The sequence below is a fragment of the Varroa jacobsoni genome, unplaced genomic scaffold (assembly GCF_002532875.2).
Source record: "Varroa jacobsoni isolate VJ856 unplaced genomic scaffold, vjacob_1.0 scaffold_201, whole genome shotgun sequence".
In the NCBI taxonomy this organism is placed as follows: Eukaryota; Metazoa; Arthropoda; class Arachnida; order Mesostigmata; family Varroidae; genus Varroa; species Varroa jacobsoni.
In genome coordinates, this window is record NW_019213103.1 from 410717 (window position 1) to 437477 (window position 26761).

The 26761-nt window shown below is 37.5% G+C and overlaps 2 protein-coding genes across 10 annotated transcripts in view; one reads left to right on the plus strand and one right to left on the minus strand.

Moving 5' to 3' along the window:
* LOC111273595 (transposable element Hobo transposase) overlaps positions 1-10350 on the minus strand; it is a 38944-nt gene extending 28594 nt beyond the window's left edge. For all 3 annotated transcript variants that reach the window (XM_022855316.2, XM_022855315.2, XM_022855314.2), the window contains exons 1-2: positions 10241-10350; positions 614-906 (exon numbers count right to left, since the gene is read on the minus strand). In XM_022855316.2, the coding sequence (XP_022711051.1) occupies positions 614-844 (231 nt within the window). In that variant the 5' untranslated portion in view covers positions 845-906; positions 10241-10350. The remainder of the gene's footprint in view (positions 1-613; positions 907-10240) is intronic.
* Positions 10351-10369: 19 nt separating this feature from the next.
* Positions 10370-26761, plus strand: part of LOC111273600 (uncharacterized) — a 22575-nt gene continuing 6183 nt past the window's right edge. For 2 of the 7 annotated variants that reach the window (XM_022855318.1, XM_022855325.2), the window contains exons 1-7: positions 10370-10426; positions 10553-10656; positions 14576-14953; positions 18822-19049; positions 21227-21472; positions 21876-22158; positions 26218-26396. In XM_022855318.1, coding sequence (XP_022711053.1) covers positions 14622-14953; positions 18822-19049; positions 21227-21472; positions 21876-22158; positions 26218-26396 — 1268 coding nt within the window. In that variant the 5' untranslated portion in view covers positions 10370-10426; positions 10553-10656; positions 14576-14621. Of the gene's footprint in view, positions 10427-10552; positions 10657-11280; positions 11444-11498; positions 13350-13666; positions 14954-18821; positions 19050-21226; positions 21473-21875; positions 22159-26217; positions 26397-26761 lie in introns of those variants that run through there. The other 5 variants (XM_022855323.1, XM_022855321.1, XM_022855322.2 and 2 more) reach the window with 5 other exon arrangements.

The following is a 26761-nucleotide window of genomic DNA, read 5'->3' on the forward strand; positions in this document are numbered from 1 at the left end:
TATCGTTTTCTGTACAGCGTTCAGTGTTGCACACAATTCGGTATTATAAAAGTTGCCTTCCTCGAACTCGTTAGGATCGATCGGCTCATGTGGAGTACCTCACAATCCAGTCAGATCATAGTGTACAATAGAAAACTCGAACCGTTTCGTATAGGGCAAGCAACTGGTTTCGTTCAAGACTATAACTTCAGTCCGGCATTATTCGCGGAACCACATAGATGCTTCTGCCATGACAATCATCATGTACACAGATGCTTTTATAGTACAAAATAGCAGTGGATTCCATTTGTAGAAGGCACTGGCTACTTCATCATACGTTAAACAAATCAGTTTCAAAATATGTACGCAAAAAACAAAAATGATGATCACGCCTGTCGCATACCTATCATTTGGAACAGTGTTCATTTAAGGTAGTATAGACCTTGCGTTTCTATGCTGACAACTTCAGATTATGAAACAACAGCATTCTTTGAGCGGATCCTAATTTCGCGCATCTCTTCATTTGACTGCTTCGGGTACTTACCTGCGAATGCCCCTTGTTGTCTAGGTAAACTAGGATACAGTTGAACTTTTCGAAACTCTGATCCATTTAATTTTGTTGCTTTTTACGTACCTCACCGAAGGTCTCCCATATAACACTCTTCCTCTTCTCGTCACTTGTTCTCTTAAGAACGACATGGTACACTCCGCATTGTATTTTCTTCTGGATCTGTTGCGTGGTGTAACCACCTGTTTGTTGCCTCTTTGGAGGTTCATCTTGCGGCTGTAGTAACGATGACGACGACGTGTCCTCAAGAAGGTGTGAGATAACCGGGGGTGAACCTGTCACGCTAACAGGGAGCATGGCTCCAGTATTTGCACTGATCGTTGCGCAGAGTTGCTTTTGAAATCAATGAGCTGAAAATCCTGTTGGTAGAAAATTATATTAAAAGGTGCAACTATCTATGTTTCAAGCTTATTGTCCAAATTCACACACATACATATACATATTTTTTTAGAATTTGAGTCTCAAAGCAGGAGTTATGCAGACCCAGAGACTGTTTCAACTTGAATTAGTTTATAAGCTTATTTATATACTTACTTAAATAACACAAGGCGGCCTTTTTAGATGATAAATCAATTTGACGATTAGGAGACAGCGATAACGAAATAACTTAAGACTTTATGTATCAACTCCGGAGGGTATGGTAACATTCGGCCGCACTAGTCTCCTCAGTTTCTTAATACATCGTTTTCCCGTCTCTAGATTTTAGAGTATCGCCGCCCGCTTAATGATTCCTCCTTTTTGCCTCGCTAATGGTCCGAGTCTTTGGTACTGAATCGGTTAGTTATCGTCAAAATCCTCAAGTAATCTAGGAAACTCGATAGTTTTTCTTAAGCCAATTGCTCAGTTTCTCTTACGGTCTACATTAAAATCTGAGTCAAGATGCTTCTTAATAGGGAAATTTTCCGGTAATCTATGCACACGGTACTCCCTCTTGATCTCATTTCTAATTTCTCATTGGAAAGAGGCGGGAGTATAATAGTAATATAATAGCATCCGCGTGATGCGAAGGGTTTTCGCTCGGACAACCAGAAGCCAAGCCCTATAGCTCCGCCTAAAAATAAGCAGGCCTCTTTAACAGGTTCACGGTCTTTTCAGTTTCTCGCATCATCAATATAGAAAATACACACACCATCGTAATGAAATCGTTCACTTACCTTTGCGATCGGCTGCATCCAGGAAACCTAGCCCCTTGCTTAACTGATACTGTCATGTAACTTGGACAAATCAAAACAGCTTCAAACTTCTACCAAATTTTTGGCTTCTGACCGCCCCATTCAAAATCATATGATATACGACATAGGCGTTATAACGAAAGAAATACCTGCTAAGGCTTGAGAGCTGGCTCATAGCGGAACATCTTATTAATGGCAAATGCGACCGAGTTGAACATATGTCTAATGAACTAAATCGGTCAGGTGGAGTACTTCACTTTAATGTTCCTATATCTTGTAGGGTATATATACTATCGTTTACTAAGGTAATTAGAGACAAGAAAAAGTGCGACTTCTTTGGATAGGAGTTTTCTTTGTAAGAAGGTCTGCAAGCCCTGGAGAACGTACAAGTTAACAAATCAGCAGGTTCAGATAGGCCCGCAATGAGCATCTCAGAAGCTTCTTTACTCTGATCTCTTATTGGATGAGACTTTTTAAAACGTATGTAGTGACATCCTTTTCTTCAGTGGAGAAATGCGACTCAGTCAGTGATCGTTGAAATATAAAGAGAAATAACCATTCCGTCCTTATGTCCCGTAATCACTAAGAAAAGCTCCTGGTATAAGGTGCCGGTCTTATTGTTGATTATGAGATTATCCGCCTACATATACATCTGCCTACTATTATGGTTTTTCGAAGAGTAGTTGTAGACTGAAATAACATGTATGTAAAAAAAATACACAGTGTGGGTGTTTTTAAAAGCCATATTTGGTTCGGTTACCAGATACATTGCCGCTTTGCCACTCACTCTTCTTATACGATATAAGCTCACATAAAGAGCCGGTCATCCTTCCAAAAGCCGCAGTGTCATATCGCGCATTGTAAAGAGGTGCATGAGGAAAAAGGCTTATTATATACAGAGCTGAAATTTCACAACAGTCTGACGAAATCCGGTTTTCCGGTGAGTGTACAGGTTTATGTATCGAGCACCTCATTATTTGCTTCAAATGGAGTGGACGAAGGTATTTCATCATAAAATAGGATATATATCAGAGATAAAATATTGCGACAATAAAGATCTGAGGCGGTTAAAAGAGTAAAAACTAACTACAGAATACACAAAGAAGCAACTTCAGAAGACCCAGCAAATTTCATTCGGAACAATAGAATAGTTTTAGGCTAGGTAATTGAAACTGGTCTATTAAAACATTTTTGCCCGAAATATCGGTACGTGGCAAGTGGTAAGCTAGATAAATTGCCATTTATAGCACCATGACGAATATTTACTTGTCGTACAGCATGTCTAAACGCAGGAATATAATCAATATCCCGAAACACTTGTGTGGCGCGAAAATATAAATTCCGGGAGACGTTCAAAAGCATCCTTTAAATCATGCTCCACTTCATTCCTCATATGCATCTACTTCTCAAAGTTCAGCAGTATGCTAGCTATTGTTCCAAAAAAACGACCGTTTACAGGTCATTTTAGCGGAGTTGATTACTCCATGTTTTAGTACACTCTGGAGGATTTAAACTTTGCGCCGAAAGTAGGCCAAACAGAAGTTTCAAAAATGCTAAGATTTAAAAATAACAGAGTCCGTAAACGAGTAAGATTTGGCTAGTCGGTTGGATTTATCTTCTTTGCAGATGCAAAACCAGACCAGCGGATCAGGCGATGATGGATTTGGTGACTGACACAAAAAGTGATGTTCGTCACGATTCTTGCAGGCTTAACTGCTGCCTTCATCGCTTTCTTCTTAGTTATTTGAATGTCGGGTTCTTCTCATCCCCCTGGATATTTAGCAATAAGGGACATTTCGTTTTTTTTTTCCATCTAGAAGCAATCTAGTTTGTAATCGGCTCTTCTGCCCGGTCAGTGCGATCGTCGCATTATTTGCTGAGCCGAGAATGAGTCAACTTGCCTCCATCGACCGAGCTACATCTGGCAGGACCATATAGACTTCTAGCAGCTCGGCGAACACATTCTTACGGTAAGTACTAAGTCGTTAGCATATACAATAAAAGCTATCTTTGGTAAGAGGTTTCTCAGTTTTAGGACATCGTTATATACTAAGTTCCATAGTAAGGCGGCCAAGACGGCCTGTTCCTGATGGTAGCCCATTGCTCAGGGTGGCCCGTTCAAAATACCTTGATACCAAACGTACCAAACCTAAGGTATAATATGAGGATACTTTCTAGCTAACGGGTCTAGAACTGAGTTCCACCATAGACGGTTCAAAATATTTCTACGTTCAAAACTATGACTAGAAACAACCTTCTATTCTTTAACGGAAAAGCTTCAGTAGTTCCTTCCTTTCCAAAGCTGAATATGCTGCATATCCACTTGGGTGTCTTTGGCATTTTTTTGCTATATGATCTAGTAGACCACACTCATAAGATTCGGACTCGTATAATTTCTAACTATCTGCCTAAGTTTTTGATATCTTAGTCAGAATGTTAGTGTTACATGGTTTCTCATTAAATATGATACTCATTTACGGCTGTTTGCAGTTAAAGGAACTGATAACGATAAATAAAGGGCCTTTCGTTCATTTCTGAGGTGTCTTAAATTCAGCCTTTCTTCTTAAACCTAGCAGTTTCTTAAAACTGGCGTGCTTTTCTGGGTCGTCATATGTGCCAGATTTTTTATGGAAAATACATGGGGCTCGGGATGGCCAAGGAGGCTGTAATCTGTCCTTCTGTGACGGCCTCGGGTTAAAAAGACTCGGAGCCCCACTGTCTAAATCTGTTAGTCGATATCCTTTAAGGATATTGCAGTCTTTTTTTTCTTACTGATTATGGATAACCCTTTTCATCATCGATGAACATCCCGTAGACATGTTTTGCCCCTACTTGTTTGCTGCTATTGACTAGCACCTGTCTCGTTCCCATCGATGTTACCTTGTTCCATTTTTGCAATCCCAGCATGGACGTGCCTCCTCAGCGGCCTCATACAAAAGAAGAGCTAGAATATGGAAGCGGATGATGAGTCAGAAAGTTCCACACGTACGCTGAGACAGGAAGGCATAAACGGTACTTCACCAGCTCAGTGTACCCTCGAGGCTTCGAATTATTATGGTCAGTTTTCAGGGCCTTGCAGGGGTTCTCCCGAAGGATCACGGTTAGAGAATAGTCGTTCTTTGTCCTATGAAGCTTTCATCAACACCAAGCGGTTATGGTCCTTTGAGTTGAATGGTAGTCTTAATTAAGGCCTTCTAGCGGATCGTTTGGGAAATGTATCCAGGCGCGCCAAGTAGTCCATAAACAGGTCTTCCAAACCTCAAAAAATATTGACATGTGTTGCCTCCGGTTTTGATCTCCTTCCTTGGCCGTATCCTTTAGTGGGTACGGAACATATTTCCGGCTTACTTATTTTATCTAAGTATAAAAAAAGAAGATTTATAGTGTCAGGAGTTTTAATTCTAGTTCTGCTTTTCACATCTTAAATGCCTACCAGCCTAAGTTGCTGCTCTTGGCCTTGGATTAGTGTTAACTGTTATCTCAATGGTACACTACAAAAAAGTCACCCAGTTCGCTTTAAAGTTTTACCATACAATCCTATAAGTTTGCAAAATCCGTTAACCTGTCTCAGTTCATTCTGAGTACACGCTCAACAGTCAACAGACGGATATATATTCTTGTTCTATAATGAGCATAAAACAACAGCGCATTTTTCTACTTCAAAAGAAAACCGCCACGCGGTGTCAAGTTATTTTGAGCATGCTGTAGACTGAGTTTCTCAATCGACTTAAAAATCAAAGAGTGGTCCTTCTTATGGTACATAAGATCACCAAATAACGAATGAAAAAAGAAGGCAATATACTAAAGCTGCGCGAATTCACTCTAGTTAGTACACAAAATAATGTCGATCAAGTCAGCTTTACGCCATTTATATTCCAGATTCAGATACTGGAGAAAAGGATGTAATGCACAGATTTCGAATGATAATTGAACTCGGCAGGATAGAAAGCGATACAAAAACTAAAAAAAAGATTAGTAAACAAATAAGAAGGAGATATTTGATATTTTAAACGAACCAACAAGAAATAAAACACTCTGTTACTCAGGCTTTTAAAAAATATATGTAATGATATTTTTCTTAATTTCCTTAATGAAATGTTTGCATGACTTATGTTTGTAAATCGCTGCTCCAAGATATTTTTTCTCCGTTAATCCGCCAGCATAAGGCTTATTTAATATTCAAAAAGCGGTGGGCCATTTAGCTTGATCTTACCCTGGTTTGTATAACCGATATTTTTGCTTCTTTATTTATAAGTCGTAAGGTAATATTGGGTGGTAATGTAGGGTCACATAGGCCATTAATAGTTCCATGCGAAAAAGTCTATCATTTGACAAAGGTAAAGAGAAAAAACTTATCTTTCAAAAAATCACTAAAAGGGTTAAAAGGGGTATGGTTAGAGAAGACGATGCTATATATCCCTTCACAATCGCTCATCTAGCTAGAACAAAAATTTTAATTGGTCTACCGCAGGTCCACATAAAATTTTGTTATACAGTGTAAGGCCGAGCTTTGAAGCAATAAATGTGTAATACATTTATGAGCTTTTTCGAGAACTGAGAGAGGATTGTAACAAGGTACGCAGTATTATTCATAGTAAGCATAACAACACAAAACCGTTGTAACCGCCATCGTTAGTAATTGTTTCGATATAACCATGACTAATTTTGATATATGATCGTGACTATCCGCGATGTGATATATTTCAGCTATATTGTTTTCTTTGAACGATACGTTAAATCAATAAAGCCGTCAAAATTTTTAGAACAGCAACCACCATGTTGACATGTTGTACAAACAGCGTAAAATTACGATGTCTTTAAAAGTAAATACAAATATGAACATTCTCATTAGATTGAATTGCCCTATGAATGTACTTAGTTGTTTTCATTGTTCTTTTTAAATATGGAACAATCGCTAGCATCAGGGTCATTTTATATTCAAAAATCGGTGGCCCATTTAGCCTGACCTTACGCTGGTTTGTATAACCGATATTTTTTATTCTTTATGGTTTTCAAGAAGAAAAAGCGAAAATATGCTTAGTTGTATCAAAAAAGACCATCTTATGAAAGTGTAATAGAAGGAAAGATGGCTACCCGACTTGCAACAAATACCTGACCGGCATGCCTTACAAAGATTCTGCAAGTTGGATCGAACTACTCGCAGTAGTTAGATATTTTTAAACCACCGTTAACTTGTTAGAATTCAATGAGTGGCCTTTATGGCCCCTTCAATACATGAAGCTTCTTAGTGTATATATTTTTTTTACATATCTATAAATTTAGACATTATTTCATATGACTCACTTCCAGCGCGAAACGAAGTTTGTGTAAATTCAGATTTGAACCTAAATTGCCACAGGTGTTTAAACTTTGTAAAAAACACCTTAGCACAAATCACAGAAAACATTAAGTCATTTCGTATTCTTCATTTACATTTTTCAGCTGCATTTGAGAGACGTTTCAGTTATCCCTATTTTTGCAGATTTCGACCAAATTGATCTAAAACATTAATAACTTGGAGATATAAGAAGATGTCCTACTGTCTTATCTTCTACAAGAACAAAAAAAAAAGAGTTTTACTCAACTGTGGCTTTTAGGGAAGAGCATTGATGGATTATTTCCGTTCGGTAAAAGCAGTGATCTCCAATGTAAGCAACTCTAAATACGATGCATTATTATTATTATTATTTACCTCAAAAAGATATTGTATGATTCTTACTATCATCGTTCAGTATAGCTAGATCCGCAATTTTGTTTCAAAATGATCGGCCAATAAGGTACTGGTCATATATGGTAAAAAGGTAAAGCATTCGAGATTACATTGCTTTCGTCTGGTATATTCACCAACTCGAAAGAAAAACGATTTCGAAATTAATTTGCTTAACACCCTCAGGTGTACGAACTTTTCATCGTGTAGCTTGCGAAACCACGTCGCTTAGAGGTCTCTTTATTTATTTAAACATCGTATATATTTTGGATGTGAATTACTTGTTATGGTGCGTAAGCCAAATACTTTTGTACGTTTTGTTTCTGAAAGGTAACTCGAATCTTCTGAAGCATTGCTGAGAGACATTGACAGATTTTCTATTTTAGTTAGAAACTATTTAAATAAACATTCGATTCGTAAGAACAACTACTGAAAATGGCGTTGTTCGATGTAAAGGACGACGTTGCACTGTTATCTTTTTTTTGTTTAACTTAATCTCGTCGTAATTGTTTTTTGCACACCCAAATTTTATACCCGATCTATACTATACTTTCAAGCAAGGATTCATGTAGATCCTGTTAGGAAACAACCATGAGGCTGAAAGGTGCTTTGTTGACAAAAACTGAAATTTTTAGATATTGGTATGTTTAGGATGTCATTGCCACATACTTTGAAGATAAAAATATAAATGTGATCAAACCGAAAAGTTAACTAAGATGCTGATTACCTTATATTGTAGGTGGTCAATACTCGAGCAAGTAAAAGAAGACTTATGGTTAAAAAAGAAATGAGGGAAACTGGCGACCAAATCGACAAACGACATAATCGATACTACACATTTTATTTAACACAAAAGTTATTGAATGGACGCACTTTCAAACCACATTATTCGTTTTGCCAGTCCTTCTTTAATAAAAGGGGACACTTGCTCGATTTTAATATTATAATGATATAATTTATATTCAAAAGTGTTAGATTGCAAAAAAATAAATTGTATGAATGCCCAAAACAAATTGTCTAAACTGGCTTAGTTTGAAAACGGATATCTTAATTAAAAAGATGCAACCGAAATATAAAATATAGCCAACAATGCAAACTATATTTCATTATCACTTTGCTTAAGCTTAAGGTTTTCAAAAAAGATATAACGTTAAGCAGAAGTGTTCGCGTTATCGTTGATCCCCCATAGGTTTACAATTGTAAAAAGAATAAAAAAATGCACAAATAAAAGATACTTCTTTTTCACATTTCTCTCGGCTATAAAGCTATATATTTCTTAGATGTGAACCTGCGTATTTCCTTACAGTAATCCCAAATATAACGGAAAGTTTTGTGTTTTTTTTAATCTGCCTCTTCTAGTGTCAAAGTTTGTTAATTGGCTTGTAAAAATAATGGTAGTTTTAACTAAATAATGATTATAGCCTAAATTCTTATTATTATGATATTATTTGACCTCTGTAGTTTAATTTAAAAACATAATTGCATATTTTTTGTCCATAATGCACTGATTTAAATTGTAATTCGTCTTGAATCTTGGTGGAGAGGTGTATACATAGCTAATTTTCGGCGTACGCCTAAAAAGTGTAAATTACGTTAATAATCACGTTACCAGATGAATTTGAATAAAACGTAAAAACATGGCTTTTAAAATTTATAGATATTGAATTTTTATTAACTTTATTTTCAATAAGAAAAATAACACTGATATCTATACTTATAATCGACTAAATAGAACATTTTGCTTAATGTTAAGGTACACTTTTATTATTCAGTGTGCTTTCTCGCACACTCTCTTTTTATTACACCTTTTTATTTGTAAGAGCTTTGAAAGGACTGTAGGCAACTTAAATAGTGCGATGTGTTCAGTCACGCAGCGTGGTGGCTATCTATACTGTTTTTTTATATATGACCTGCTTGAAATCTGTGTGTCCTTCAGGTTCAAGTAGAGCAACTTCTTCAAATTCATAATGATCAGGTTTGAGTTTTACATAGTTGTTCCACAAATTTTTCTATGAGGGCTACTTTCCAACTGGCAGTATTTATTATTACAAATTTCTGGATTACGTTAGTACAATATATTGGGTGTTCAAAAAATTCCGTAACGTCTTATAAAACTTCAACTTTTTTACAGGTTCACTTAGTTAGTATTTTTTATCTTTTAAAGCACACACCAAAAAAACTGTATCAGTGGAACTATGGAGAGCGATCTTAGACGCAGGGTTTAAGTAAAAAGAGCTAAACCCTGCGGATTATAAGCAATATCTGTCATGTTTTGATCGTTATGATTTTTTCAAAATATACTATTACTGGGTAACTGTCTATGTAAACATATAAAGCCCACGAGAAATTATTACAGAAGACGTCAACTTAGTGCATCACCATTTTCAAGCATTCACAATAATACAGTACAAGAAACCACATATTATGCAAACTTGCTAAGTGAAAGCGTTACACGCTCAGCCGCAGCTAATTTATTGTTGAATGTTCTTCTAACTTGTAATAATAATACAGCATAGGATGATAGCGACTAGCTTTACGATTAATAAATTTACATTGAATCTAAACGTTTTTATGAAAGCCAATCGTGGCACACATGCTGAGCCTCGTTCAGTGATACCAAATGACCACAATTATAGCAATAATGTTTGTTAATAGTGACAACTAACTTTGGGTACTCCACGTACTCATACCCTACAGCAGTTACCATTTCTCTCTGAAAATCACAAAACCTCTGCTAATAATATAAGATTTTCTGTATATCAGCGCTCTCCATGTTTTCGATATGGGTGCGGATAGCGATTTGTATTTACTTACCATGTGAACCAATCGAGCGGATATAGTTGTTGCGGATTTTCGCAGGCGGATACTTCACTATTGTCAATCCATAACAATCAACACGCCCTATCCGCCGCTTGGCGATAGCCATGTTTGTTTTTGTTTCATCGAAAGTGCCACCTGGCGGCCAAAGTGTTACTAATGGCTAGAAAATTCTCTATAATAGTAAGTCATATATTTCTTGCATTTTATAATCTTAGATTTGGCGGACGCGTAACAGTGAGATTTAGAAACGAGGAAGTTGATATTATGAATTAAAAGAGAACAATTGTCTACTTCTTTTCATTTTAGATAATTTATTTCAATTCTGCCGCGCAACAGTAGTTGAGCCAAAAGTACTCGATTTCTTCGATTCGTGTCCCCGCGTACAAGAGCAACTTTTAGTAAAAATCAGGGTGAGTAACTAGGATTATCTGCCAGAAACACATGCATAATTATTTTTCAATGTTCTCCTCACCGTTTAAACGCTAAATAATTGCTATAGTAGTTTATTAGGTTTTACTAATCTGTTTGTGGCGAGTTATGATGAAGGGGGTTCGACGAGCCGGATAGCCATTTTGGCCGTAGCTGACCAGAAGAGGGCGGTTAGTAGCTTTGAGTCAGGCCGTTTTAGCGACTCAACACGCCCGGACGGCGACTTACCGCCAGAGCATATTTTCGTGTCTCCTTTTGGCGTTCTAAATAAAAGCACACCTCCAACCCAATATTTTTTTAATACGAATATGTTTATCCTACTTTCATGCGTAGCAGATGTATTACTATTAGATATGATTATATATTTATAATTTTTTATACTTTGTATTTATTATTCCTTTTACACATATTGCGCAATGCATATATATATATATATATATATATATATATATATATATATATATACCAGGGTAAAACTTATGAATATAATATATTCTACTACCAAAAAGAAAAGCCAATGCCAATTCTCCTCAAGTTAAACGGCGTTCAGTGCTAAAATTTTATTAAACTCAAATCGTCACTAATTAGTCAAACTTCACACCACAGAGACATAAGATTTAGCATTACGCTCTGAGAAAAGTACGTTTACATCTTGTAAAAGTAAATGTTGCAGAGGTTTAGTGAATGTCACATTGTGAAGAAAATGGGTGTACACGAGGATTCACGTGACATCAATATCAAGATGCCATCCAGAGACATTTCTTTAAGGTCTGAGCCTAGAAAATTAAAAATGATTCAAGTCATATTTTTGCTCATATAAATATTATATATATTTTTGCGTGCTTCCAAATGCATGACACTACAAAGTAGGTAATGCAATACTGCGATAACACGATTCGAAAGTTCTCAGGAAATTTTATATACTTTAGCTCATAAAAAGTAGTAACAGACGTCGTTGAACGATAAAGCAGACAGAAAATACATTACAGTTTCGTATAGTGTAGCTTAATAGTTCTGCTAAGATTTTGTAGTAACGTAGTGTGTAGTGATAGATGCAAAGCTAAACTAAGATTGCACTAGATATCTACACGGCTATGGACTGATATGAGAAAACGGAAGATGTATTTAAAAAAGCTGCGACATACTCTATTTTAAAAGCAATGAAATGTAATGATTTGAGACCCTAGGGGAAAACCCGGAAAAACGAGTGCAAAGCTGAAGTTTAAGTCTGGAAATTGAGGAAACTGTGGCGCATTTATTTTGAACAGGACAACTAAGCATTAAACAATAGAGGCATGTATAAATTTTACAAAGCCAAAGCAAGGATATGCTCTCGACGCGGGCGGCTCGCTCACCTAGTGCAATGTTGTGTAATGATTCCAGTGCGTTGCAGCATTCTTCTCGCTTTCCTCATTTTAAATAAGCTGTTTTCCAATTTTCACAGCAGTGTATTTTGTTAATTATTAGCGGTGTCGGTACAAACTGCCATTTTCCTGCCTTGCAAAAAGTAAAATTTTTACCCAAAATCTTATAAGTAGATCTTATAAGTTAATGTAAGTTTTCAGGAAATTTCCACGGTTACCCGACAGATCGCAAAAAAAAGTCAAGTTAGTTTTAGTAGTTTAGTGTATAAATAAGTTCCTGGAATTTAATGACCAGCAGAATATATATATTAATACAAACACTTTTCATTACGTACAATCTAGGAGTACAACAAGATTTAGGAATATGGAGTTGTCTTGTAACACACAGCGGTTGGGTATTAAAATATTTAGCATTATGTTCTACAGTGAAATTCAAGGAATTTCATACTTGAGTATATTATTTATTTGCAATAATTAAAAATGTTTTATTAAAATGGGCGTTTTAATCATCAATAAAGCTCGGCAAATTATTTGCAATCCACCAAACAGTGCTACCTTGCGATTTTCTCGACTGGTAGCTGGCACTAGGTGCAATATTGTTGCGCTTGGCAGATCGATGAAATTTTGAAAAGTGGCGTTACTACAACGTTAAATTCAAACTATTTTATTTAGACAGAATTCTATTTTCAAACTATGGGTTTGAAATTTAAAAAAAAGTTTAATCCCAAGCTATTGCCGAAAACGTATGAAAGGCATTAGAGTCTAAAATGTATTTTTAACATTCAGCAGACAGAACGACACCCTCAAATGGAACCTAGTTTTTTAATGCGCCGATTTACATTAAAACAAGTGTCATTGAAATATTCGATAAATTATAGATTTAGGTGTGTTTCTATCACGAGTGGTAGCGAAGTCTCAGACTAGTGTCTCCAGAATATTTTCTAGGCTTGTCGCGAATCCGGTAGCAATCCGGTCCCAGTATCACATTTTTCCACGTGATGTCTGTTTATTTAAACCTTCTGGGCATAATAACCCTAATCTACCCAACTTACGCGCAAGAAATGCTTACGCGTTGTTTTCTATAGTTAAAAACAGTTTGTATTCCGATAGAGAAACATTTGTCTCACAGACAGTTGGTGTGCACGACTAAATTTGGGCCAGCTTCTTTTCTCATTAAGTAAAAATTTATCCAGTGTCCATTCTTACTCTACTGCTAAACATTCTTGAGACCTTTGATATCAAAAATTTAAGGAAGCGGTAACTGCCCAGCGAAGTGGCGTAACACTTAGCAACGCTGCAGCTATCGTAAAGTAAGTAGTTTTAAAATTTACGTTTCTGATATCCTTAAGACAAATAATGATAAATATATACAAACTGTTATCCAGGAAATTAAATACAGTTTCTATTGTCTTTCGGTACGTTAGGTATAATTTACGTTACGTATAATTTTAATATGTAGTTTTGTGTTTCAGCTCGCTTTAAATGCTGTGAACTTTTATCTTTCTTCTTTATTATTTAAACAAGAACGGATCCCTTGTCAAGCAAAGGAGCTAACACATTCATACATTTTATTCATCATTTCTGTTTGTTATTTTGGATCTCTTGTCTTCCATGCAATCTCGCAAAGGTCTGAGGAAGTGTAACTCTATGGAGAAAAGTGTAGGCTTATAAGCCGGGCTCGAAAAGGTCATCGTCCATGGTCTGTCAGAATTTGCGAAGTCGTTAAAGCTGCAAAGTCAAATATTGTTAAGCAACAAAATTAATTTTCGCAGTCCTTTGACTCCTTAAAATTCATATATTATCAATTGGTTAGTTCGTTTGTCGTGTTGAGTTAAAGTGCCGCCTGCATTCGTGATTTCACTTTTTTTAAAAAAAACTTCAAACAAGCGTTTCCGTTAGACTCGAACAAATATCCTAAGTGTTAATGTGGAGGGTTGTTTGGAATTTGACTTAATTTCAACGGTATAAAATGTAATGGTTATTTTTTTATATTAAAGATCGGCTTAAAATAGAGATTATTTATTTTCCTGCCGTGAGGGCAATTTTGTGTATACCTTCGACGCTGTAATAATGGTGATTTTGGTAAATTCATGTAAGGCCCACCTTCCTGCCTTTAAAGCCTTTTCGAGTGTATGCAGACGATTCAGGATGGTGGGGACACTTGCTCATATATGTACAAAAAGTTCTAGGGTTAACTGGGCTAAATTTTAAGGCAATTGTCCCTTCAATTTATCGTTATCCGCTTCACGCAAACATCCTAAGCGTACTTTGTGTTTCAAATCCAAATCTCCAATTCTAATTGATGAAAATCAATTTCCGCAAACTTTATAAAGTAATACTTACCTCCTCTTTAATCTTGTAGGTAATCCTTATTTATTATAATTTTTTTGTACCACTGTAGCAGAAATTATAGGATTATAACAGGAGTTGCACTGCAGTGCATGCTTTTAGGTGCGGTTCACCATCGCACATAGGCTAAAATAATACAAAACATCGAGTAATCATGAATTATAAGCATTTAACTTCAATTTTTAAGATTTTTCAGGAACAAAATATTTATTTTTCAACTATACCTATGAGATATGTCACAGTCTATAGAAAGTGCAGAGGTTGTTACGGTGGCGGCAGCCAGCGGTGGACACATAAATCAAGTGACTCACGTGGCTCAGGGCGGACACGTTACCTCGCATGGTGCTCCCGCGGGTCTTCAGGTAGTTCAGGTACTGGAGGACTGTGCGCTCGTGGGAGAAGACGGAACACAGCACGTGCTGTTGCAAGCCCCGCATGATGACGGTAGTACCGATTATGACTTAGATTCACAGGACGGTGTTGAAGACAATCGAATAGCTAGAAAACCCCATTCTAAGAAGCCCCTTCTTACGCTTAGCGTGCGTGAGAAGACTGCCATCTGCAGGTAGGCAGCGACCATACTCCTGGATTAGTAGTTAATATAATTGCAGACGAAAATTAAGCAAGATCCTCTTTTAATTAAAAAAGAAAAAAAAAAACAGAAGTTTTGTAGACTATAGCATTCGAAATTAATTCAAGTATTGCAGTTCCTCGATCCCACTTTTCCCATTTTCTTCTTGTGTTTTATCTTCCGTTTGATAATGTCTCGCAAATAAATCATGAAATTTTTGGAGTTCTGAATATTTTTGAAGAATCAATTGCGATTGGTTATTTGTTGTACTTTGTTGCAGAGATTGGCCAGTTTTACCATTCTCAGCAACCAAGCAAATCGATAAAAAGTCAACCGCTGGACGTTTACCGTGACCATCGATAACTAATGGATGACCTAACATTTCTTCATTAAAGGAAACATTATTTCATTAACACTTCATTAAAAAAAGGCCGTTTTAGCGACCATGTTATGGATGAATAACTGAATCATTGTACTTAATAGCAGATCGACAAGTAAATGTTTGTTTTAGATTTTCGGGTTGACTGCGGATTTCGTATTTCTATAATGTTGGCCATAAATTACGTGAACTACGTAGAACCCAGAGAATTACGCACAATCCCATTATATAAAGCCCTTCAGACTTATATATACATACACATGTCGACAATCTCAAATCCGATCATATTAGGACTTATCTGAATTGCAGGATAAGCCATTTCAAACAACTGCATCCGTGAACTGCTTTCTCTGCCTCTTTCTCTCATATTTGCATCATACATTAAATCGGAGTTAAATGCGGAAAATACCTGCTACGTACAAAATTCACTATTATCATATATATACGACGATTGTATACTTCGATTACTATTAAGTTAATGTGACCATCATTGCAATTAGTTTTCCAAAAAGGTCAATAAAGCTTATCTTATAAACATCGGGTTTATAGGCTATGCCTGTATTTTAATGCTCTCCTTCCATTTTTCTCTCCGCCGCTTTTTTTTTACTTTATATACCATTCCCTCTCGCCTATAAAATCTGTATGTATTGAATGCTATTTCACGTCGAGTTTACATTCTGAAGGTGAAAGCACCAGATGAAAAAAAAGTGCGGTTTTGATATCTACTACATTTTGTTCTTTGCCGAGATCAGAAACCGCTGAAATAACGTGGGATATTCGTGCGGTTTACAGTGAGGAATTTATAACTGAGAAAACTGCCTGAAAGGTTTTGCTAAGTTTGAAGGCAGAATCTTAGGCCTCGAGAGTGTACACAGCTTCATTTGGCTATTCAAGCTCGAAAAGGGCTTCAAATGGCAAACAGTTCGTTAAAGCTGCGAGGACCAGCAAATTATCGGGTATCTTTAATGTATGAAATTCTATCATAAATTCGGGACAGGGCGTTTCAAACATTGGCTGATGCGCACAAAGAAATATAGTTTTTCTTTGGCCCTTGCCATGTCGCTCAGCACTAAGCAGTACACAGCGACGCTAGCAAATTTTTACTTAGAATTGTTGCTTGTTAAGAGGAGTGTTGTATTTACGTTGATATATAGTAGGGGAAATAATAGCGCTTTTGGTAGATATACCTCAGTCTCAACTTGGGTCATATTTTCATGTAGAAAATGCCGTGGCTTACAAGGTGGGACCGGGAGGGTTTTATGCACTGTGAAATGTTTGAGCAGAACAAGACCGTCAACAAGATTTTATATATAGCTCAATTACGTTGAGTGAACAAGGTCATGCATTAGAAAGAACCGGATGTACAAGGCCAAATTGTCTTCCTTCCTAACAGTGCCAGGCCGCAAATGGCAAAGATTGTCGAATCCACTTTCCAAGATCTTGAGTGAAAGCTTTTGCATCCACCACATTCTACAGACCCTACACCTGCGTATAACTGACCAGCTTTTCACAGTCAAACTAAATTAGTAACCGTACATTTGATAGTGAAGAACGTCTTAAAACTTGGCTTTTCAACGCCAGATTTGAAAATTTTTGACGAGGGCGTATAAATGACTTGGCTGAGAGACTAAGGAAGGTTGCAGAGAGTGACGGCGAAACATGAGGAACCAATTGTCTCTAGAATGAAAGTGCAGCACTATTTTTTTTAACTGAAGAAACAACTCTTACTCATGTCATAGCCTAACTTTCTACGATAACTGAAATAAACTAATTGACGAATCTGCTTGGGAACAACTTTCCATATAGGTTACCGACTTGACTCTGATCATTTTTTTTCCTGCCTAGTAAAGCATCATTAGCTCATTACAATTTTGGCGTGAGCTCTGCCACAAATTAAAGTATAGTACAATAAAGTTGGCTTAAATAGAGCCTTGTAAGCTGTGAGCAGACAATGAGGACGAAATCCGACTCTTTTAAAGCGCCTTAATGATGAGACTACAACACAAGGGACTGACTTATTCTGTGCATTTTAGCATTCATTTATAATCATAATATAATAGGTCTTAATAGTGTAAAACAAGGTTTGTTCTATAAGAAATTATCAAAAATGGCGAAAAAATTGCTGACACGTTAGCAAGGAAAAACATAAGTGTCTTACAAATAAATACAAGAAGAAGCAACACACCGGGTAAGTGCGCGGAATTTAAAGAAGTGCCTGAAGTTTGTTATTCATATAAAAATCGCGTCTCGACATTCCATTATGAAAATTCGAAAGCCTTTTTTCGAACGAAATTGCAGCTTTCAGCCGTCTCTTTCAATTTTCCACATTTACGTGCCTAATGGAAATGTTTTCCAGCGCACTTGTGGTACATCCATCTTTCGTTCCATAAGCTTTAGCAAGCCTTAGGCCGTTATTGTTACTTACAATTTCTTTACCTAAGCCATTATTTCATTAAGCTATTAATAAACTCTGACTTTTTCTGATTTAGAATAATGGGATTCCCAGTTCTTATCCCATAGATTTTATGCTTACCTTATGTGTCCTTAAGTATAGTAGTTACCACTTTACCATCACGTGACAAAAACGTTACGTCTGTAAGAATCAATAATATGATATTCATTTATCGTTTGATTATATTAATTATTACCTGTGATTTTGTGTAATTATAGCCCGTTTACGGATTATTATGGATTATGCAGAGACTGAACTCTTCGTATACCAGAGATGTATCTAATGTTATTAGTCGATAGTTTTGTTATATTCTACGAAAACACACCGTAGGCTTCCCTTTTAACTCACAACTTGTTTGCAGTTCATGTTGTACGCTCTTTTTACTCAATATGTGTCCTCTGCTATTTTAGGTGGGAACACGACGTTTTAGGTTAATTACTTTTGAATATGCCCTTGTTACACATTAGTACAATGACCACCTGTGCCGGATTACCCTTATGGTTACCCTTATTAAATATCGAAAAGTTTCATCGTTTTCCTTTTTAATCTGTAACACACTAGGTAAAGTATTACGGCAACGAAAAACATAGGTTTTATGTTTATATGCTGATGTATGCATCATAGCTAATGTCAGGATATCATTCGATTCTATATTGAGCGCCTATGAAATTCAACTTGTCGCTTAGTAAGCAAACGCTTTTCTCCCGCTTCAGAATATGTATTTTGGCTGTGCTGTCTCCGGTGACTAAAACCTTTTTCTTGGCTCAAAACGTTTGGTAAAAAAAGAAAAGTTAAAACATCAAGGCCATGCGTTTGGGAAGCTGGGAAAAGGTGTACATCCCACTTCCAAATTTTATCCTAGTTAAAAACGTTTTGAAAGTTGTACTTTCCTCATTTTTTTGAGGTACCCGCTACCTGACTTTAGTCCGTCTGTGACAAGGACTGCCGTTTTCCAGCTTTTCAAAACGAACTAGCTTAAGATTACGAGAGCTTTGTTCGTTTGAACAATATTATTACTTATAATATTGCAGGTACAAAGCACAGCATCCGGACTGCAACCAGCGACAGATTGCTGAGCACTTCACAAAATTGTGGAACAAGGAAATTTGTCGTCGTCGCGTAAGCGATATTCTAATTCAGAAGGAAAAATGGTTTGAGGTGGAGAGACGAGTGAAAGGTGATGCAGACAAAACATTTCGGGATGGCAAGTTTTCCAATCTTGAGAAGCTCGTCTATGAGTGGATCGTCGACGTCGTTAGGTAATTATATTGCCTTATTTTCTATTTGTTTTCACTATGAAATGATATAGGGAGTGTATCTTTCTTAGATCGGTTATTTTGTCAGGAGCTCGCTTCCGTACCTAATATTTTAAGGCATTTAGATAATGAGCTCCAACTTTTCAAATTTTTTTTCACTGGCATAGTTATTTTATTATTATTATTACTATTGTGTAAAATCTTTTGCCATTTGGACGACAGCTTGTCTATACCGCTATTGTCGAAGTCTGGGGTATTAAAATCTATGAAGTGTCGAAAATCGATTTTGATGTGATGAGATTTAGACAATTTTTTTATAAAGTAGCTTTTGAACTTCTGTTTCGGCTGAAGTCGACGAGCTAGAGCATAACACCTGCGGTAAACCACCGAACAAACATCACAGATTATTGCAGCTGTATATTTATCTTGCGTGATTATCCCACTGATTTAGTTACATCCATCTATAGTGTGACCGACAACAAGATTTATTTTTCGTCATAACTTCCGATTCGATACAACAATGGATACGTTTTTGAGCTTACAGTTTTTCTTATTTATAATTTTATATACCAACAGCTTTTGGTCCTTCTAGTAATAGGTTGAGTTGAAAGTTGCAGTTGGAGCCGACAGATGGCGACGTACTTAGTTGGAACTTCCCAAGATTAGTTTTTTAACTATCGAGCGTGTGTCTGATTATTTTCATTAAGCTGTTATCATTAAAAATTATGATTTGGTGCGTTCAATCACCGATCTCGAAAGGAGGCAAATTTGACCTTGTTTTCTTGACTATTTTCGTGCTGAAAAAAGTGCTACCGAGTCAAAAAGAATCGTTTGCAAAGCCGAAGACCGTTATGCAGTAAGCGAGCGGTACGACCGGTCAGTTATGGTTTTATCGCTTCAGAACCGGCGAACAGATTTGAATAACAAACTACGTTCCCGACCGCCATGAAAGGAAAACAAAGACAAAACGCAGGTAACCTCTAAGCAGAACGCAGCGTAGCCGACCAGAGGGCTCTCTGCAAGCTAGGAGTAACACAGGTGGCTATTGCACATGATTTGCATGCACTAGAGAAGATCGAAAAAGCCGGAAAGTAGACCGCCATGAAGTCAGTGCAAATTATGGAAAAAATCCATCTGATAATATGCTTTTCGGTGCTGGCACGAGAGGATAAAAATTATTTGTATAAAAAATCATTACCGGCGATGAAAAACTGATATTTTACGACACCCCCAAATGCAAACCAGAAGGTTTAGATCCCTCCAGTTGGACGCCAAACTAAATATTGTCGAAGGTGGCTCCTATGCACATAGTTGAACGAGAAGGGAGTGTTACACTATGAGGTACTAAAATTTTAGGAAAAACTATAAAAGACTGTTACGGATCTCGACTTATTCGTCTGAACCACGAAATTGACAGAAAAATGCTTTTGACTGGTAAAGGGCAACGCAAGGTGATGGTGCTGCATGACAACGCCAGAACGGACACTGCTTTGATGACCCAGGGAACGCTAATAGATTTTCAGTGGAAAACTTTGCCCCAGGCGGCGTACAATCTGGAGATCATTTTACCTTATTATCACGTGTTCTGGTCAATGCTACGTAGCCACGAAAGCAAATAATTCGACGAACAGATCGCTTCCAAGTTGGCTGCCATAAAGATGGGCGAGGTTCGTAGTAGCCGCAGGACACTATTTTGACTAAGATTTGTTCACTTCTTTGACGGTTACAGTGAACATACCCGTTACTCAACCTAATTATACATCTTCCGCCGAAGACAAGATTAAGGTCCAAATCCACTCGACCTTTTTTTTTGCTACTACTATTCGTTAAAAAAGGGTGGCAAAACGACGTGTCGTTAAAAATACATTGAATAAATGAGGTCAAAAGTACTGAATTATGAGATTAACGTGTCTCGCATGCTATATTGTCCCAATCTAGAGCAGAATACACATAACCGAATAAATATCACGCGAAAAACGAAAATGTGATATTAAACTGTTTTGGGCGTCTCTTTGAGCCAAATGTAACTTATAAAAAATTTATCTCGTTTTCTCTATTATTTGTGATGTTTATATGTGCGTGCACTCTTATACCACTTGTTCTGCTAACAATGAACTTCTAGTATAGTTTGGTAACACATATGGTTGTAATTTTCCTTGCTTTATGTTTGTCTCGCTCAGATCAGGGGGCCGCGTATGGGACGATGATGTGCGGCGTTCGGCAAAGCGGCTTGCTGAAATGCACGACGTCAAATCGTTCGTTGCGTCACAGGGTTGGTTAACGGGGTTTCGAAAAAGATACGGGCTCAAACAGAATGATGAGCAGGGCGATATTATGATCGAGATCGATGTTGACAGTCACCAGAGCTCTCAAAATCAACATCATCAACAACAACATCACGCCTCCCCAATCGAGTACGGGCACAGGTATAGCAAAGAAAAAGTAATCATCTGTTCTGTTTTTAAATCAGCAGTGCTCTGTATTAACATATTAGGGAACATTTGAACTTTATTTTTGCCATTATTTTTTAGCTTTGTATAATATTATTTTTCTTTTTCTCATCTTTGCCCTTATTGATAAATTCAAATTTAGGGAATTGCTAAGTGACTACAGGAATTTTCCAATATAAATTCCGCATATCTGCGCGTACCGTTTGTTATAAGCTCATTTTGAGCGTTGTGTAGCTCTGGCACACGCTAGAATTTAAGGATTTAAGCTGACCGTTGCCTGTCTTCTTTTACATATACCATTCTCGTGCTACAAATATTCAGTGTAAGAATCCTACGAAGGTTGATATGTAATGTAGGCTATACTGCAAAATTTTTACAGAGATGAGAATCAAATCCAGTTGCTTCAAGGAAACGAGGGTCAGTCGTACACAGTCAATATCACCGTTGACAGTAGCGGTAACGCTTCACAAACGCATTCTCCTCAAGTGGGAGTTTCACATCATCCACACATTGTTGGGGCAGTCAGTGTTGGAAACTCCGGAGCGCAATTAAATCCTGTCAACCCGCATGTAGGTCGTGGTGGCGTTCAAGGCCCTCAAAATCATCATGACGGCCAGCTGAGTGATATTGAAACCGGTGATAGTGCTGATGAAGACCACGAGGTAAGCAACAATAGTTGTTGATGATACAACAAAACTAATTGGGCACCTACAGCTAGATGTAAATGTTTGTAGATGATAAACTCCATATTCAAAGATATTCTATAAATTATTCATTTTTTTCCAGCAGCAGCAGTGAATGCTGTTTTGAAACGTTAAAGCTTTATTTTGTTTTTCGTGACAATCCAATACGCAATGCTTTGAGTTCGATTCAATGGTCTGCGCGGCAAACATTCCGCGATGAGCTTTTTATCCAATTTGGAGGATCCAGTGGCATCAATCATCTGAGTCTGAAAAATTTACCTGAGCGGAAGTGGACTGGGGAATGAAATTTGAGCGCTTAGTTTTAAGGATGGGCTCCTATATATAATTTTTCTTGTTAATTTTGTAGATAAACCGTGAAGTATTACTTTAGGCTGGTCTTGCTAAATTCTTGGGCTTCTATCCAATAGATCTAAAGAACGACATAGTAACAATATCTCAGAGTAAACAGTTACCAACATTAAAACTTCCGCAAACAGTACTCACATGTTCATGGCTACCATGGCAAAGAACTTAGAAATGTGAGTCAACTATCCAGGCTACGCCAACTTATCATATTGAAAACACCTTCGACCTAGGTTAATTAGATCATGCTTTATTTCCGCGAAAGATTTACTTATGGCCTATGCACACGCGTTTTATGTTCCTTCTTTGATAACAACAATAGCTAAATTCTAACTAGCAAGCATGCGCTACAATTGTGTACCCCAGAATCCGTGAGTATAGCCGCATATGACGCATTTCAACGTACATAACAGTGTCGCACGTCATATTAATCTTGTCTTTAGCAGACTAATTAAAAAGGGCAAATTGGATCAGTTTATTCACGCATCAATGCAAATGAGGCAATTCTCTCTGTTTTCATTACCTTGCGGTTTCGAAATTGTTTTAGTTGCGTCAAAAGGGGTCACGTTGTCCTTACGCGATCTTTTTTCCTTGGAATAAAGGTTGCATATGCTGCGACATGAAAAGTGGGAGTACAAAGTGATGAAATTCGTGAACCATAGACCCTGAACGCCTGAAGGTTGCTTTACTGATATATTTGCGTAATGTGTTCAGCAATATTGAAGTCCATGTCAAGGGACGATTGTTGTTGGCGAAAGCAATTTGAGGACAACTTGATGGTGAAAGAAATCGTCGAGGTTTGTAAAATCTAAGAAGGATTAAATCACCACACCTTGACGACCAACTAAGTCCTGACGAATAGGCGTTTCCGGTTCAATAGATGCTAGTGTTTTAGGAATATATTAAGAGCAGCGTCGCAATTTCTATGGACATCAACCTTGAGTAATAAAGAAGCGTTGCCGAAATATCGCAGCGAGCGATTTTTAGCAGTAGTTTTTAACGCTAGCTTCCTCGTGCGTCATTTACAGCTTGCAATTCGAGAAGATATCACTGGAAGACACTAATTTGATGCAATGCGATTTAGCCTGCTTAAATTTCTATATAGTATCAAAGGTAACCTCAAGAAAGAAAGTAATTTGTTTATAGTGTTTTTGTAGGCTACCAGGGTACATTTACTTCATGTTTGGACTCCTGTACTGAATGCACTGCCATGCTGCACCAAGATCCAATTAGCTTGAAGCTATAGCTTAAATTGCAATCATTAGATGACGGAGTAATGATGTGTTAACCTATTATATAGATAAATGAGTTCGGTTAGCAAGTCCTCTGCTACCTGCCTTTTTGATAACAACTTTTTCCATAACTGAAATTCGTCGGTACCTCCTATTACAGGCCACTGTGCCATCCTTCAAGCATTGCTTCAGGGACCTGTTTAGCATAAACAATTTGGAAAAACCGATCAAGAGCAGAGATCATCGCTATTTTCGCCGTTTTTCTCTTTATTAAAGTATTTACTGGGGAATGAAAGTTTGTTTATACCCAAATTCGAATTTCTTTTCTGTAAGGCGACAGAATTAATGTTTTGTGCACATTATTAGACGGGAAGGACTTATTACTTTCCAGGCGGACTCTATTTCGGCGATTGTACTAGGTTCTGTCGAGACACCTACTAACTAGCGCATCGCAGCATTATTAAACGTAATTCACTGCTTGTCTTGATTTTCAGTTAGTAGTACCGCAAGTTCGTAGAGCAGGTTGTAGGTGCCCTGCGAATCAATTGATCGCGGTCACCTGTCCAGTTCCCTTTCTACCGAGGGGCACATTTTGCCTAGAAAAGAATTTTCCTATGAACATTATGTCCTCGACCTCGATAAAGCAGTATTTAACCATGTTTATCAAAGTCGAATGAGACGTTTCTTCTCTTCTAGGACCTCGACTGTAGTCGCCGCGCTTGTCTGTTATTTAGTTTCAAGTAGGGTCAACGACCTCTTTTAGTTCGTGCCTGTGTAGAAATTGGAGACCTTTCACTTGCAAGGCGTCCTTGCGCCCCCATTTTTCAAGTGCTTTCGTCCTCACTATAGTTCTTTCATACTCCAGGCCATAGCGGCAGCCTAGTTGAATGTAGCAAAATCGTCCTTTGTCGTAATGCATGCATGTCAGGGCCAAAACCTTTCGAATCTATAGAGTGACGACTTAAAACCTCTGTGTTTAAATTTTATGCTAGGGTTGCGGGCAAAACCCAGCATGCTTCTATACTGACCGTTCTATAAGACTCTATGACACATAACGTTAGGGTTCCTTGCCTTTTTCGAAAGAGTCTCTAATTCGCACATGTAACCATCGAATTGCTTCACCAAACCGCTGGACTAAGGAGAGTTATAGATTCTGCAGTCGGTATTATGAAGCGACCTTGTTTAGCCCGTTTCGGGGTATGGATACCTCGGATACCCTTGCAGATCTTTACGATGGCCGTCCTCACATGCTGTGTCCCAGAAGTTTTCAAATGTATTCAGCGTAATTTACTATTTTACTCTTGCTGCCAGCGGAAAGCAGAATAATGAGCGTACTTGCGACTTTTCGATAAGTAAGATAGCTTTGCTTTTTCTCATGCCAGTGGAAATCCAACTGCTGACATTCATTTATAAATGGCGCGGTTGGCTTTATTGATCTTGAGCTGAATTTCCACGACTGTGTTTAGCCCCCCCCCCCCCCCTGTTGTAACTTCTAAGCCGTTTACTTACGGCAGCGCTTTGGGTCCGCGTGGAGAATGCCGCAGGTGTAGTACGTATTTGTAGACAATGTTCCAAGCTATAGCTAGCCTCATCTAAATCAATATTCTTCGGCTTGTAGCTAGTCTCTCCTAAAATTCACAAGGGATGCGATGAGCTGTAAAGTGACTTAATTTTAGCGACCATATTAGGATAAAAAATAACAGTCATTTTTTCGTATGTTGTAACCAGATTTCAAACATGTCGACACATAGACACTTTGGTAGATTTCGTGCTTCCTGAAAAAAACACTTTTCTATGAACCTTTTTCTGAAACCAAGTGAAATGACTGAACTTGTTTAACTGCTTAATAAATTGACAATAAGCGAATATTGCGAGACGTGATTTTCCTGTATGACATTTACTTCCGCCTGCTTTTAGCAACTTGATGATGAAATTTTTATTGCGCTTGGCTTATTGCTGTTCCATGGGATGATATATGTTCAAGTTCATATAACACTGCCTTAGGGGCACGTGATTTAATTGGCGGAAATTCAATGAAAGAGGCATCTATAATGGGTCAGCGTTATGGGTACCTGTTTCATTTATCGAAGAATTCATCTGCTACCGAAACGGTAGTTAAAGCCTATCCATTTTGATCCAAGATGGTTTCGTACTGTAAGGCCAGGCAGACTTTTTGCTGCTGACCTCAACTGACTGATTGCTTCGAGATTGCTTGTCAAAAATAGTTTCCCTTAAATCTGATCTATTATACCAAAAAAAAAGGATTTTACAGTTAGAAAAATGTCGTGAAAATAACGGTCAAAGAGCCAAAACCTGATCATATCGTACCCAATTTAGATAACCATATTTTTACCTGTCCTGTTAATTCCACAGTCTATTAGTGAATCCATTAGATTTCGAATCATAGCCAAAAACTCTGCGCTCATGTTTATTTTTGTTTTAGGCGAACATTGGATTAGCGCAACCATCACAAACTCAGCTACCGGTCAATGTTAGTTCTGTGGGAACCGAAGCCAGTAATATAGCCTTGGACGACATTGTAAAAACGATCATTTACGGTGGGCCATCGACAACAGCCCAAGTCATTTCTGGTGCTGCTCAGCAAAACACCGCCACGGAACAGTAAGCCAATAAAATAACCAAATATTAGACTTAACTTCTTCTCGTTTAGACAACGTATGAAGACGTTGTTATTATAATTGAATTGCAACTAACCAAATATCAGCGTAATATTTGACTAAATTAACATGAAGGTTGCTTGGGGATATCTAAGGCTATAAGGATCCCTTTAAGGGATCATATTTGTTGTGTTACAAAGAAAACATCACTTCATTATACAGTTATACATTTAATTACTTTTATCTTCTCCTTTGCCTTCTCTTATGGAACTTCAAGTGATTCCACCTCGCATCTTGGCACAGCTTCCACAGAAATCGGTTGTTTAGTAGCAACCATTTATACTATTTCTTGCTCTTAAGCGACTAAGT